This window comes from Anabas testudineus, chromosome 1 (assembly GCF_900324465.2).
Source record: "Anabas testudineus chromosome 1, fAnaTes1.2, whole genome shotgun sequence".
Classification (NCBI taxonomy): domain Eukaryota; kingdom Metazoa; phylum Chordata; class Actinopteri; order Anabantiformes; family Anabantidae; genus Anabas; species Anabas testudineus.
The window spans coordinates 2,365,925-2,381,561 of NC_046610.1; the positions used below are offsets into that span (position 1 = coordinate 2,365,925).

Genomic DNA, 15,637 nt, shown 5'->3' on the forward strand with positions numbered 1-15,637 from the left:
TGCCTCACTGTGTGTATATCTGCCATGACTGATCTTCTACCTGTCAGTTTCATTTGTTGAAATGCCCGGGTGTATTTTGTTTATTCTGTTTCTCAGTACCCTGAAGCTGGCTACTGGCTCAGCGTTTTCGGTAAAATAAGAAAAATAAACATTGGTACGTGCTGTCATTTCTAAATTTTAAAGTGAGATTGACGTTGACATTTCCGGGGGGGAAAAAACGATTTTTCTTTTGAGGCGTTTCAAGATTCAAAGAAGTTCACTGCTCCGGGGGGGGAAATGTTTTGCAGCATTACAGCTGCTCTCTGCTCAAAAGAGACAAAATGGAATGAACAAGACTGACATACTGAAGATTCAACTTTGACTTTAGTAAAAACTTTTAGTTTTTTTATTCTAAAAGGCAAATGGAAAAAATAAGTACAAGTAGGATGTATGAGGAAGAGCAGTATTGACTGTGTTTGTGGAGAATATACAGGTAAAATCTGTGATTTAAACTCAACTTAAACAAAAGTTTAAGGATTTAAAGATGCATGAAGCTGTGACATGTGTAATGAAATGATTTCGAACAGTTTCCTCTTTAAGTAAAGGAACAATGAGGCTAATTTGTTAGTTTGTGCTGTACAACAAAGACGTTTGGGCAAAAGATCAGACGACAGAAACAAGAAAAAAGTTCCGAATTTCAGTTTTTCTTTGGTGTCATCTTCATCTTGATGCATTAAACAACAGAGAAGACAGCAAAGCACCTTTTGTATCTGATGATCCAAATTTTTAGGGAGCACAAGTAGTGAATATGTGACCTGATCAATTACCTCTGATTCTGCTCTTAAAAGACCAAACAGTAACATGAAAACCAAAGAGTTGTCTGTGGGAGAACAGTAAGTCAAAGGAGAAAGAAAGAGAAAGAGTCAGGTTGTTTTGAGGTGTACATAACATCAAATAAATGCTGGAATCAGCCTTGTGACTCCATCCAGAGAGGACTGCAGGTTAGAAGCAAAGTGGAATTGTCCATGTTAACGTCTTTGTGCAAAGGTCTGGTCAGGCTTGTGGATCCTTTGGACATACAGTATGTAAAAAGACCAATGCAGAGAATGGAAATGACCATTTAAAAATAATAATTACAATGGATTTTATTATTAACATGACAAACTAACATGATTGTCCATTCTTACTTGTCATAGAAAACAGCCTTTTGGTTTAGTCCCACAATTGTTTTAACATGAAATGTCCTGTGGAAAAATTAACCAAATTTAACATTAAGATTTATAAAATATTTGTTCTTCTATTTTACTGTCTGTAAATGAGAGTCTGTGTTTTGTAAAACCACCTTTGTACCAGCTTCGTGACCAAATTCTGTAATTTTGTGACTGAAGTCTGTTGAGCTTAAGTGTCTCCAGAACCACAGATGACCTAAATCATGATTTAGCAGCCAACATAGACAATGATACAAATGCAGTATCCATCTCTGAGTGTTACGTGTTCTGATGGTGGCTTCTCAGCAAAGACAGTGTTTCATTTTTTAAGCTATTCCCTTGTTCAAGGCCGAAAACTCTCCAGCTGATGCTTTAGGCTTGCTGATGGAGCCTGTTAAGTGAGAAAAAGTGAGATATTCAAGTTAAATTATGCAGCTCTTTCCCTCTGAAGCTCTCCACAGAGGTGCCTGGGGAGAAGGTGATAGACAGTATCTGCATTCTCCACTACCACCAGCTACAGTACACTTGAGGTGAAGAGGGAGAAAGAGCTTTAGCTAAAAGCAGGACTCTCATTTCCCAAGTACTTTAAAAACTCATGGATTGATGCAGGGAGAGGACACACTGGGGAGAAACACAGACCACTGTATGTGAATAAGGTCAAGTGCACTCACTGGGAAAAGCCTATATGAAAAGGGTTGTATGCATCGTGAATAAAGTCACAGGGCATTATATAGTGAGAAAGGAGGACAGCTCATTGGACCCTACACACTGCCTGGAAGTGCTGGGGGCCAGCTCAGCGGAGGGTGAAGACAGATGGGACTGACAGCCATGACTGGAACGTGTTCTCCACGGGGTGAAAGGCCTGCAGTGGCGGAGCTGGGATCATGTCAGCCTGTCTCATTGGTTTGTGACCAACACTAAACCGAAAAGACAAGTTGCCAGTATTCAAATCTGATCTGAGTCCCCGAAAACAATTTAATCACCAGTGGCTGTGTTGAAGGACACAATTAATGTCTGTGCAAACAAAGTACTGAAGCTAAAAAAAGTACATTTCTGAGGTGATTTGCATAGTACAAAATGTAGACCTTTCTGAAAAAGACAGAAACCGCTGGTATACTGAGCATCATACATCACAGCCTGCTCTCTAACGGACTGTTCCTTAGAATAAACCAGTGGCGACTTGACGCTCATTGATCAGCACGCTTGTCATTCTTGCTTTGACCAAACTGCCCCTCGAACATCTCATTGGCCGTAGGGAACGTCAGTCAAACCGTATTCCTGCTGCTATAGGCTACAGCCTGGATAGGGGCCCACCCTTTAGGAACGCCCCCACTGACACAAACATGACATCTCATTGGTCGAACAGTCATCCATCCACTGACGTTCATAAACGATACACAGGGATTGGTTCAGTTTAATTTCAATCACGACGACAGCTCAACACGATTGGGCGTTCCGACTGTCGCTCAACCGTCTATTGTTCGTGGATTGGTGCAGCAGTGCGGGCGGATTCTTCCACGGGCTCGGTCTTCAAGGCTCGCGGAGAGCGAATGTCGTCATGAGCGGTGGGTAGGAATTAAAACATTGGTGTTTATATTACAATCTGCTTCTTTAAACGTTATATTTGCATTTAGTAGAAAAGTACAGCACATGATGCAGTGCGAATAAGTATGTTTCAAGAGAACTGGGGTTTTTTTGTTAACTAAAATAAGCAATGCACTTCCGGAAAGGGCTGCCTTTCTTTTTCTGTAACGTTATCAAAGAGAGTTTGACTTGCTAGCTACGCGTCAGCTAGCCAAATATGCTAATGTAAGCTATGTAGCTAGCTAACGTTAGCTGGCTCTTTATTTCTTTTGCCAATGTGTGACCGTGCATTCCATCTATCCACCTATTCCACAATAAAAAACAGCGTTGTTCAAGTGCTGCAACATCATATTGGTTCTTCAAACGAAGCTGCACACGTATCCACACCAGCGTAAGCTAGCTGTTAGCCTCTTCAGCTTGCCCCGGTCAGTGTTGCTAGTTAGCTAGCTAACGTTAGTAGCTGGATGTCCACAGCAAAGCAAACCAACGGTATCTGATTGATGGCGGCGCTATTTTGAGGCCACACATTTTTTCTATTTGCGCCATAAGGTTTAAAGAAACAGCTAAACCTACGTTCATTTTTCTGATGCTGTCTGCTAAACGTTAGTTTCTGCAGCAGCTCTACAGTGGTATATGCAAAAATCATCTCAGCTAAGTCCAGAGAGATTAGCTGCTCAGCAGACTGAATGTTTTTGGTTTGACAGTCAAGTTAAAGCACCACGATCACCCGCTGCATATTTAAGACTTTCACTTAATGAGCCGTGCAGCTCTGACATAGGAAACGGTTCTGTTTTGTCTTATGACACAGAGGTTACTTTCTGTCAGGTTGAAGTTCATTGTTGACAGAAGATGTGGAAGAATTTGGTCTTGTTGTGGAAATGGTACCCATGTAGCTCTTTATCCTGTGCGTTTTGGAGTGCTCATGTTTGAGTAGGGTTGATGTGAAGCTTCAGTTTGTACCTTTCATGTTTTAAGCCACAGAGCTGAGTTATGTGTTTTGTAGAAAAGAAAAGAAAAAGACAAATGATATGTCGGCTAGAAAATAGTTAAAACCTTAGTAAGTAACTTTACTCGTATAAGAGTTTAAACTGATTTCCCAATTTGCCCTACTTTCCTAATCCATTTTCCTCTATTAGGAAACAAATATTGTGAAAACAAACACAACCACCAGAAATGTCACATCCTTGCACAGTTTGTTCTAAGCCACTTATGTCAGTTACATCGTTCCTTCTGTTATGTTATACATGCATGCACACATCATATCCGTATATTTCTTGTTATTAATGTGTAAACTCAGAAAGCAGACCTATTTCCAGCTAAATAGTTTTTTATTTTTGCAGCCCGTACCATATTTATATCATCCAAAGTTTTGACAACTATGTAAATCTTCAGAACATAGTTGCTAAATGTGTTTTGTTCTTATTTTAAAATGTCAAGGCGTTTATCTTTCAACAAACATACCGCAGCTAATAATTATTGTCATTATCAGTTAATTTTGCCCAATATTTTGTCCACTCATTGTTTGCTCTGTAAAGTCAGTGACAGAGAAAATTCCTCAGATCTAAAAGCAGCAAATGTTTGGAAAGACTGTCACTGATCACTAATTCATTATTTGATGAATAGTGGCAGCTATAAAATAGGCAAAACACAAATCCTCAGCTCCCTGACTTAAATGTACTTTTATTACTTTAGAGGCACAAACTGCCCTAGTTTAATGCTCTCCAGTGAAAGCGTGAAATCAACATCTTTTTCAGTTAGAGTAGATCTGTGATGAAAATGTTCCCTTACTAATATTATGGGTCTGCAGAATGGCCCTGTCTGAGGCTGTCATGTGTCACCTGATGTTTGCTTTTAAGTGTTTGACGTGTTTGACCTGCTTTGAACTCAACTCAAATAATACACTAATATTTCTGTTTGTTTCACATGTTCATAAATGAGGGAACATGTTCAGCAGAAACTGAAAATACCCCCGAAGCACTACTAGTGTTATTTGTTAAAAGCTGTGATGGCGTTTCATGCTGTATTCAGGCATTAATGTCTGGAATAGGTTATTCACTTTAAATTGTAAAAGCATGACTTTACCAGGAGAAATTTGTCAGTAACATCCTCAACTTATAGGTAGCATTCTTCTGAGGATTTACTATGGTTAAATATACATATGCCGACTAACTAAACAGAAGATTCAAATGCTTATTTTATAAATGTCTGAGACACACTTTATTGTCCTTAATTTAAAACTGTGTAATTATCTCCATTATTGTAGCATTGACCAAATCCAGGTAAAATAACAAGAAATGATCAGGTGGTGTGCACTGTGATTAAAAAGGTCACTGCAGGGTTAGTGGTTTTACTCCTGGTTCCTCATGGCTAAATGTTAAAGTCTCCTTGGACACACATTGAAATTCTATAGTAGTTCCATCATATATGTGATACTCTTCAAACAACAATTTCCTCATGAGGAACAATAAAGTATAACAAATAAAAAAAAAAAGTTTAGCAGTAAATGTACTTGTAACCAGTAAATTAGGATAAAACAACATGTTGCTCTGTTAAGAGCAATACCAAATCCCAAAACAGTGACACATGAGGCTCATCATAATTTCCCTGCTAGTCTTTGGTCTGCTTTAACTTTAAGATAAATCATTATAATAATCATAATGATCATAATAATATTATAGTCATGCTCCCAATGTGCAGTAAAGATAAATAGTAATCTCTGTGTTTATGTCCAAAGGTTGGTACAGATGTGAAAAGAATTTCTAAAAGGATAACACACACACACACACTAACTAAACTAAGCATAATGACAGTGTAACAGATTGTGATTACAGTAGGACGTTACAGAGCTTTGTTGTCTCAGACCTGTTTCTGTTTTGTATTAATGTCCTGTGGTGTCTTTGAATAGTTGCTGCAGTCTGAATCTGACTGTGCTGTCTCTGTGTTTTCCAGAACAACAGGACAGTATGGCCACCACGGTTACTGTCAGTCCCAGTGAATACCTTCAGCCCTCCACCGCTTCCACACAAGTGAGTAACAGCCAGAAGTGGTGTGCTGTTACTATTTGTACTCCTTTTGTCATTATCTCTATTTAACTATGCTGTCTTCATGTTACTGCACACTGTAGAGACATGATTGTGCCAGAATCATACTGAGCAAAAGCGTGAACTTGTCTTTCAAAGCACTTCATACACGTGATTTGATAAACAGTAGTAAGGCATTGCAAAAATGCACTTCTTTAGCAGTTCACAGTGATTATATCAGCTTTAAATCAATATTGTTATATGTAGATATGATAAAACTAAAAATCTGAGTATGGAAGCACAGTTTTAACTTGTACTTCCCAAATAACCTAGGATATTTTGTCTCATCTGCACTGTGTGAAAAATGTGATATGGTGATAAATTGGAATTGTGCTTATGAAGAGAAAGAAAAAGAAAATTTAATTCTCTTTAGATGATTTGATTCTTATACGTGAACATAAAATGCTTACACTAAACAATTCTCACCTTTATAAGTCATAATTTGTGTTATGTCATAGCTGAGCTGACATTCATGTAGATGCTTCCTTGTCCTGCAGCTTGAGGATTCCACACATGGATCACAGTGGAGCGCAAAACCTTTGCAGGTGGAAACTCGCATCACTTATTCGACTCGTTTATTTTAGCTTCTTTTCTCTTGCTTTCTCACCCGTTTCTCTTTCTTAGTGCTGAGCCGTTTCTACTCAGGATGGTTTAAACGCAGACACTGTGAGTTTTATCTGAGTTGTCATGTCTGACTGTTTTTCTCCCTGCAGGACACACAGCCTTCTCCTTTGGCCCTACTGGCTGCTACCTGCAGTAAGATCGGTCCTCCCGCTGCTCAGGCTCCTGCCACCTCTCCACCAGCACAGCCGCAGCCTCGCAGACTCCTCCCCATAAAGCCGGCTCCGATTGCCCCCGCTCCGCCTAAAAACCTAGGTTTTCTCTCAGCCAAGGGCAATGTGATCCAGCTCCCCACTGGCCTGGGCTCCACGGCCCCTGGCAGCCCCATCGTTCTCACTATCCAGCAAAGTCCGGCCCGCACCAATACTCCAGCCCCCACCAACATCCAGTACCAAGTGGTGCCACAGATTCAGGGCACCCAGACTATCCAGGTCATGCCACAGGGTGGTCAGATCCAGCTCATACCAGGCACCAACCAGGCCATCATCACCACTCCTATGACTGTGCCAGCTCCTGCGCCCGCCACCACTCCGGTAACCCCACAGAAGACTGTAGCCATCAAACCTTCCCCTAAGGCGCGAAAGCCAAACAACACGGCGGCAAACATGGTGCAGCTGCCCAGTGGCCTCACACTGCCGGTCAATGTGGCAACAGGAGAGGTGGGCGGGACGCAAATCGTCACAGAGACAGCAGCTGCTCCTCCCATGTCTGGAAAGGGACGTCGAGGGAGGAAGAAGAAAGTGGTTCTGACTCCTCAGCCTCCACCGCCTCTTCCTCCACCTCCTCCTGCACAGGCTGCTTCCCCACCCCCAGAACAGATGGAGACCATAGTGATTGAAGCTGGTGACAACATCATACAGGTACGTCTGGCAGTGATACAAGAAGATACCCGTAAAAGTAACACACATGCACACTAATCTTTGTAATCTACAGTCCCATACTACACTACAGTATCATGTTCTGGAAGTGTAGTGACCACTGACTGATAATTTTATCAACACACCATCACTACACTATCTGTGATAAAATATATTTTAATATGGTCCAATTCCAAGATCAAAGATCCAAAACATAAATGTATTGAATTTAAAACAAAATAAACAAATAAAATTAAGTAAATAAGTAAGTGACAGTTGACCCTTTTATTAAGCAAATACAATTAACAGTTAAAAGAACTTAAGAACTTAAACGGTGTTTAATTGTTGACTAAATTCAGAAGACTTGCAGACCAATCCATCCTGTGAATTTCTCTGACACATTTGGGTCAAAGGTCCACCTTATAGTAACAAACCATTGAGGTTGATTACCAGACTCTGCCATTCTCCTGCTATACACGGCATTTTAATCTTTAAGCTCATTGTTTTGGGTTTACAGTCTGCAGCTTCAGTGTTTTCATTAACTCTTTATATCCTCATCTGCATAGTTTCCAGGAGCAGCTGTTTTGGATAAGTACACACAATTAGCGACTAGCTGGTGAACTTGGTGGAGCTTTGAGCAGCTAAAGAAATCAGAATCTGCTTAATTGGACAGGTGTATTCATGTGTATACAAGGAATTTGACTCCAGTTTATGGTGGCACTCTGTGTATGTACACACAATACCAGTAATAGTGTTCAGGTAGATACAGTACAAAGAAAGAAAGAAAGATCATTGTTATGTACAAGCAAAGTGAGGGAGTATATAATTTGGTAAAAGTAAAAAATAACATAAGTATGTACACAGAAACAGGTGAAAAATATTGCTGGAATAAATATTTATTGGTGAAATAGGTTATTCACACAGCAGGTAGTCATGTACAGTGTGTGTTTATGTACAGACTGGAGATGACTTCTGTTGTGATTTGGCGCTATACAAATAAAAAAAATAGAATTCAATATAAACAGACTGTATTTATATTTGTTAAGTGATGGATGCTAGTGTTTAAACATGCTGTTGGATATTGAAAGATTCAGCTTAAGACTTTTATTAACAGCTTCCCTCAAGTGGCCATTAGATCAATTAATGCATGAAAGCTGAGCTTAACTGTAGTAGTGGTGAAACTGTGGTCTAGAAAGAGATGACCCCATAATTTTCACTATCCTTGCGTGCAGCATCCTGGTACCCTTCTTCTTTTTCGTGATCACACCAATTCAGGTAAAAGGCTGGCACCTGAACATCACAGGGTAACCCCTCCTGTGTCTGTATTTGCAGGCTGGTAACAACCTATTGATCGTTCAGAGTCCTGGGCAGCCAGCTGTGGTGCAGCAAGTGCAGCTGGTCCAGCCCAAAACAGATTCTCAGGTGGTTCAGATCCCCCAGCAGGCCTTGAAGGTGGTGCAAGCTGCCTCTGCCACGCTGCCGCCCGTGCCACAGAGACAGTCAGTCCCCTCGAACCTGCAGGTCACCTCGACAGAGCCAACACCGACACAGGTATCTATTCAGACACTCTGTTTTATCAGCCGTTTGGCTGATTGTCGTTAAAAGCTTTTCTGAATCCCAGGAGTGCACCAATAACTCAGCATGCCTACAATATCAAATGTAAACATGAACAAGCATGTTCAGGGCTCAGACCTGACCGCTGAGGTGATGGAATGTTTGTACTTGTGCTAAACATCCTCTCTGAAGGTGTGCTTGTTGCAGGGATACAGAAATTCTTCCTGGTTTAGTATTTAAAATAGAATTACTCTAAAAGTGGTTCAGGTCTTTTTATATTTTAGCTCAGCAATAATATATTTTAGGTTTGAGACTTTTGTCTTTAAGGTTAAATTGGAAATTGGCCCCCTGTCTTGAGAATTACATTTATAGTTTAAATAAGCTTGAATCAGTCTTTGATATCTTCTTCCCTCAGATCCTTTTCAAAACAACATCAGGCGAGTGGCAGTCAGTTCTGCTCCAGGACTCGGTTTCCACCACGACGACACCCACCACATCGGTTGCTACAACCACCACATCACCCCCGGCCAACACCAAGAAGACGCCGACAGGGGGGCGAAAGGAGAGGACTCTGGCAAAAATTGCCCCAGCAGGGGGTATGATAGCACTGAATGCGTCGCAGCTCTCCTCAGCAGCCCAGGCGGTGCAGACGATCAGCATCAATGGAGTCCAAGTGCAGGGAGTTCCTGTCACCATCACCAACGCAGGGGGTGAGTCGATGTGTTTCCAGCCTAGAGGACAGAACAGTGGAAAGTACATTTACTGAATTGTTGTATTTGCAAACACTCATACAGCTCCAGTCACTTATTTTCAAAATGTCACAAATATAACATCTCGATTCGCTGTAGTCAGCTGTCTTCTCAGTTATCGAAGATTTTGTGATGATTAGATGTGATAATAGTGAGAAAAACTGTGCCTTATTTCCACTTCACATTTTAGAAACTGGCCTCAATAAAAGTTGCTAATGTCTGGCCACAAAGTCACTAGCTTTGTTGCTAATTTTTCTGCTAAAGTTGTTTGAAAACTGCTAAATGTAGCATCACAGGACCAAAATTAACATCTCTGCAGCGGGAAGTCATGTGACCACACACTGTGATATCTTTATTTGAGGAGTAGAGCATCCTGGCAAACATAGAACAGATTGCCACATATACACATAAATATTTGTGTAATTAAATCACAACTTTTTGCACTTATATAATCACACAGGGTGAAATTGCTATTTTGGTTACATCGTACAAGAACTGGATCTTCACTGCAGCAGTGCTAGCATATTACCAAATACTATAAGGGGATCAACTGTACGTCAAGACATCAGTCCTTAATTGTTTGAAAAGCTCCAGTTCACCTCCAGATTAAAGCTCCATGTATTTTGAATTTATTGTCAAATCATCATCATGGTAATGTACAAATTAATCAATAATTAGAATTTCTGCTTAATGTGACTCATAGCAGTCAACTGCTAGTCTAATTAGAGGAGCTTGGTATGTCTTGTAGGAGCCCTGCTGTGTCTCTGACAGTGTGTCTGTGTCTCTGTTTGGCAGGCCAGCAGCACCTAACGGTGCAAACGATGCAGGGTGGAGGGCTCCAGCTGGCGACAACGCAAGGCCAGCAGGCCATCCAAGTGGACCAGACCCTGACACTGGAGCTGCCCAGCCAACCAGCAGAGAAGAAGCGACGCATGGCCTGCACTTGTCCCAACTGTAAAGATGCAGACAAGAGGTGAGTGTCTCAAGGGAAGGACTAATATGTGCCAGTATGATATTTTCCTGGCTAATGTGTAATGTGGAACATTCCATAAACATTTCCTCAGAATCAGTCATGTCACAGTTGTCTGCTGGTGACACTGACAAAAAATCAGAGCAGAGACTTTAAAAGTTCTACTAACAATTTATTTATTTAAGTCAGTGTTAATGCTGAATCAAACAGTGAAAGGTGCTTATCTCTGCAGCACTCATCACTTGCATGCCTCACTGTGTGTGTGTCTGCGTGTACACTCTACAGGCCTGGGGAGGTGGGGAAGAGGAAGCACATCTGCCACGTCCCTGGCTGTGAGAAGACGTTCAGGAAAACGTCACTGCTCAGAGCTCATGTCCGGCTGCACACCGGCGAGAGGCCGTTTGTCTGCAACTGGGTTTTCTGCGGGAAACGTTTCACACGCAGCGATGAGCTGCAGCGGCACGCCAGGACGCACACAGGTGCAGTAGACACTGAATAACACATGTAAATACACACACCCACAAAGGCTTACACAGGATGTTGAGTTTCATTCCACAGCAGAGCAGGATTGGGTAGTTAATAAACTTGGGTGTGGTGAAAACTGCAGATTGTGGTAAAAGCTTTTCAACAGGAAACAGATGAATTCAAAGGATGATAGTATTAGTTTATTGCCAAAACTAAGTAAGCACTTTAGTTTATTGTGTTTGGAAGGCTTTTTACCCCACCTCACTTTCTTTCTTGTCTGCCCCTACAGGAGACAAGCGGTTTGAGTGCACCCAGTGTCAGAAGCGCTTCATGAGGAGTGACCACCTGACGAAGCATTACAAGACTCACATAAACACCAAGAACCTGTGAGCAGACTCAGCGTATACGCAGACAAACTCTCAGAAACTGAAGACTGTGTTGGAGAAAGGAAGTGCAGAGGAGAGAGGGAGTGTCTGTGACTTATCCCATAATGGGAAATACTCCAAGATAAAGTCCTTATATCCCCTCTCACTCCTCCAGGACACTGAGTAACGTGATGTACAAAGACATCCTTCTTGATGGACTTGTTCCAGAAAATGTAATAATAATAGTTTATTTTTGTTTCTTTGCCCTGGTCTGGCCAGAAGCCAGAAACAGCCCGGACTGAACGTGTAAGATGATTAGATGGCGAGGCTTCAGACACAAATGCTTGGTGCGATCTGCTTATTTATGAACTTCTCTGGAGGAACAACACAGAATGATTTCAGACACCAACCTGAGACCACAGGACTCTAGTCACAATATCCATCTCTCTCCCAAAATTTATTTTTAATATTTATTTTTTGTGGAACACCTGGAGCTCTCAGAAATTGGCTGTGAAGCATCAAAAAAGGAAAAAATTAACAACCTGTTTTGTAAATTGAACAGAAATTTACTTTACCTCACTGGAAGGTTAATTTTGTTTTAAGCTGTTTGTTTTAAGCAGGAGTTTCTGCTGATTTATTCAAACCGTTGGGGACCATTGCACCAAAACTCCCCTCACAAGACTTTTGAAGACCTTTAGAAGTTTACATTGGCTGTTTTTAAATTGTGTATATGCATACTATTATACATAATATTAATAATGATAATAAACTATTTATAAACTTTTCCATACAATTGTTACAAATTGATGTACAAATTGAGTATGTTGAAAAACTTGATATAGAAATGGAAGCTGATCACTTAAAGTTAAAAATGGGGGGGGGGCGGAATTTTTGTAACGCTGAAATAGAAACACATTTTAAGATGTGTTCTTTGAGGGTGCTGACCACATTGGCCTGAGCTCCTCTAGCCATGCAATTCGATGTTTAGACAGTTCCTTGCAACAAAGCAGCACTTCAGATGTAGCTTGGCTTAAAGGGGTCTAGTATGCAGTTTGTTACCATAAGATAGGGTGCCTTAAAAATAGTCAAAAAATGTTACATCAGTGTTCAAACAAAAATACTCTTAAGCATATTTTGGGAAAGTTCTTGACTTCTGAATGCGATGGCCTGAATGCAAACAAATTCAGTCTTTTCAAAGTTAATAAATGTTAACAGAAGGCATTTGCTTGGTAATATAATATGTTTTCATTTGGATAAGAAAGTTGGACAGTCCTGATGATATTAGATTATAAAACCTTGATTGACTGTCACTCTCAGACATGTAAAAACACAATTTTGTGTCTAACTAATGCAGAATCTGTAGCCGGGACCAATTGTGGTTAGAATTACATCACTTTAAAATGCTTGTGAAACTTTTTTTTCATTAGTACATCAAATAAATGTTCTTACATACAGAATTAGCTTAATGATTAGAAACAATTTCACAAAGGGAAGACAAAAAAAGAATAATAGTGGACCCAGGATTGATCTTTGAGAAATACCACATTTGGGAAGGTTTAAATTTGAGCCGATCTTCCAAAATTATCAAATGAGTGTAAATCCTTGAAACGTTTACCAATAACCTGTCACAATTTGACAAAGCCCAATAATAATATTATTAATTATAATAATAATATCAGATATTAAACTATTTACTACCTAAACTAAAGTTCTTAAACTTTAGGGAAATGCTGCAAAAACCTTAAGCTTCCTGGAGAACACCTTTATTTCCCTGTGGATTGTCTGAGTTGATACACCTGAAGCAACACAGGAGTTAAAAAAAAAAAAAGTCTCTTGAAGTTTCCACTTGAAAAACATTTAATTCAGTGAAATATTCAGTGATCAGAGGAGTCAGTCTCCCTTATGATAAGCCCCTTGTTTTCCTCTGAGATGCTACATGGTTGTTTATCCGTGTTGGATACTACAACAGGTACGAATATATCTAAGGCTGGGTATCAAATGTTAATACTTTTCTGGTACTAAAATCCAAGCTGTCAAGTACAGAGAGTTTGCATCGAATGTTTGATCAGATTCTTCACTTGGTTTTTTTTTTTCATCACATAGTTCCTGATTTAAATCGAACATTTGCCGGTTTGAGACACTGTTCTGTGGAAGTTCTTACATGGCTGTTTGTGTTGTTTTTAACATGGAAGATGTTTGTATTGTATGTTCTACATTATTCTTAAAGTAAGGTGTCAAAGAAAGGAAATGATTGGTACCAAATGATGCCCAGCCCCAATTACCATTAGTGATTCAAAAACAAAACTCCAGGGTAACTTTTTTTCTGCTTTACTCACAGTATAGTTTGGTGATTTGTAGCCTATGCATTGCTGTATATATGATCATATTTCCAGTTATTTGGCCTGACTCGACAATCATGTCACAAGATGCAAAAAAAGGAAAAGAAAGCAGCTTTCTCAGGCCTTCGATTAGTTATTTTGTACGTGATTGTTTTCCAGCTATGTGACAGCTTTAATTCTGAACTAATACTTTTGTTGATATACAGATGACCAGCATTAGGCCTACTGTACAGTATTCTCATACGTTACTTAAATATCTTTTACTTTACAGAAAACATACTGTTGCTCATATCGTTTTTTGATATAATGAAGATGGATTGACTTTTTGCTAACAGCCAGTTTGAAGCTTGGACTTGTATGGGAATTCCTTTTATTTAAGAAATACACCAACTTATTGTTGAATATGCTTTTTGGTCAAATTAGCTTCACCTCTTTGTTGAGTTTTCACTGTGGTTTTTCATGCTGTGACATAAATGTTAATGGATGGTGCAACCTTCCTTAATAATATCCAACACCAACCCTTCCTCCATAAACAACAGAGAAATTTGACCAGAAAGCTGAAGATAGAAATCTTTTTAAAGCACTTTGAACCAGTTTTGTGAAGTGTTTCACAGGGACGACTGATGACGTAAAGCTGGACAATATGTGGTGTATTTTTTTAAGAATGTGTCTGAAGATATTTGGGTGGATAGAAAGAGCCTGCTCATATTTATGTTTGTATTTCATGTTTCAATATGTAAATACAGGGTGTGTCTGGTAGACACAGTAAATGTAGGATATTAAAAAATGAAAATTAAGCTCCCCAGTGTTGCGGCTGCTGTGGCTAGCGTTGAAGGAAATGACTTTTGTACAGCGTGTAAGGAATAAAATATAATGTGACATTGTATAGCTTCATTCCTGCTTTGTATAGGACTCCTAGATCTTTTTTCTATTGAATTAAAGATGCCTTAGACAACTCCACCCAGTATTTAAAGATGTTTTCTGTCTAATTCCAGTTCACATTTGTACAATTCCTTTTGTGTTTTATTGTAACTTATGTTACATGCTAATGTCATGTGCACTGATTTAAATTTCAGGTCACCAAATTTGTAAATTTAACCTTGATTATAAATAAATATAATGAGATTTTCCAAATTAAGATAATTCTGTTGCTTGGTTTTCCGTGAATTAAATGCTTCTCCTTTTAAAGACCTGTATGTCACACAGTGTGCTGCAGCTGGTTGTTGTGTATATCAGGAGAACCCACTGAACCAGCATCTTATTTTATAACTTGTATAAAGGTGCTCAAATATAAAGTTTGCTCCTTTTTTACAGATGCCACCTCAATAAAGAACGTAAACAATTTATGCTTCTGTCTCTTATTGTCGGATCAGTTATAGATTTCTTTACATTAAGTCATTTATTAGCTGCACAATTACGTTTTTATGCAATGTGTTCCAATTGGTCTAATGTCTTATTGACAGAATTAAGTCAAAGAGCCAAATTAAACAAACATTTATCCAGACTGACACAAGCATTAAGTGTCAAAACAGAAATCACACATCATATGCAAATATCAGTGACCAAATTAGTAAAGTATATAATTAAAATATTTAATATTTTATGTCTTTCTGGGACAAATTATGACAATAAACTAAGAACGAAAGCAACTTTTCTGATTTACAGTATAGCAGCATGTATGTTAACATTTACATATTTTAATGTGCCAATTTTCTTATTTATTGCAATTAACTTACCAAATTGTTGCAAAATTATTATTATTATTATTTTTTTACTGAAATGCTGTTTTTTATCTTTTGTTGTACTTTTAGTACATAGTCACTTTTTAATGAAGGATACACAAAATAAAAACAAAACTCAATAAAA

General features: G+C 39.3%; 1 protein-coding gene across 3 annotated transcripts; it reads left to right on the forward strand.

Moving 5' to 3' along the window:
- The first annotated feature begins 2,705 nt into the window (after positions 1-2,705).
- On the forward strand, positions 2,706-15,099 carry sp2 (sp2 transcription factor). Of its 3 annotated transcripts, none has more exons than XM_026360922.1 (9): positions 2,706-2,752; positions 5,721-5,797; positions 6,349-6,396; positions 6,565-7,332; positions 8,662-8,880; positions 9,299-9,593; positions 10,428-10,605; positions 10,888-11,081; positions 11,357-15,099. In XM_026360922.1, the coding sequence occupies exons 1-9, from the start codon at positions 2,746-2,748 to the stop codon at positions 11,455-11,457; spliced, it is 1,887 nt and encodes a 628-aa protein (XP_026216707.1). In that variant the 5' UTR covers positions 2,706-2,745; the 3' UTR covers positions 11,458-15,099. The 3 variants fall into 3 exon arrangements, with proteins under 3 accessions (XP_026216707.1, XP_026216709.1, XP_026216708.1); XM_026360923.1 differs by lacking the exon at positions 2,706-2,752 and adding an exon at positions 2,764-2,996; XM_026360924.1 differs by lacking the exon at positions 6,349-6,396.
- The last annotated feature ends 538 nt before the right edge of the window (positions 15,100-15,637 follow it).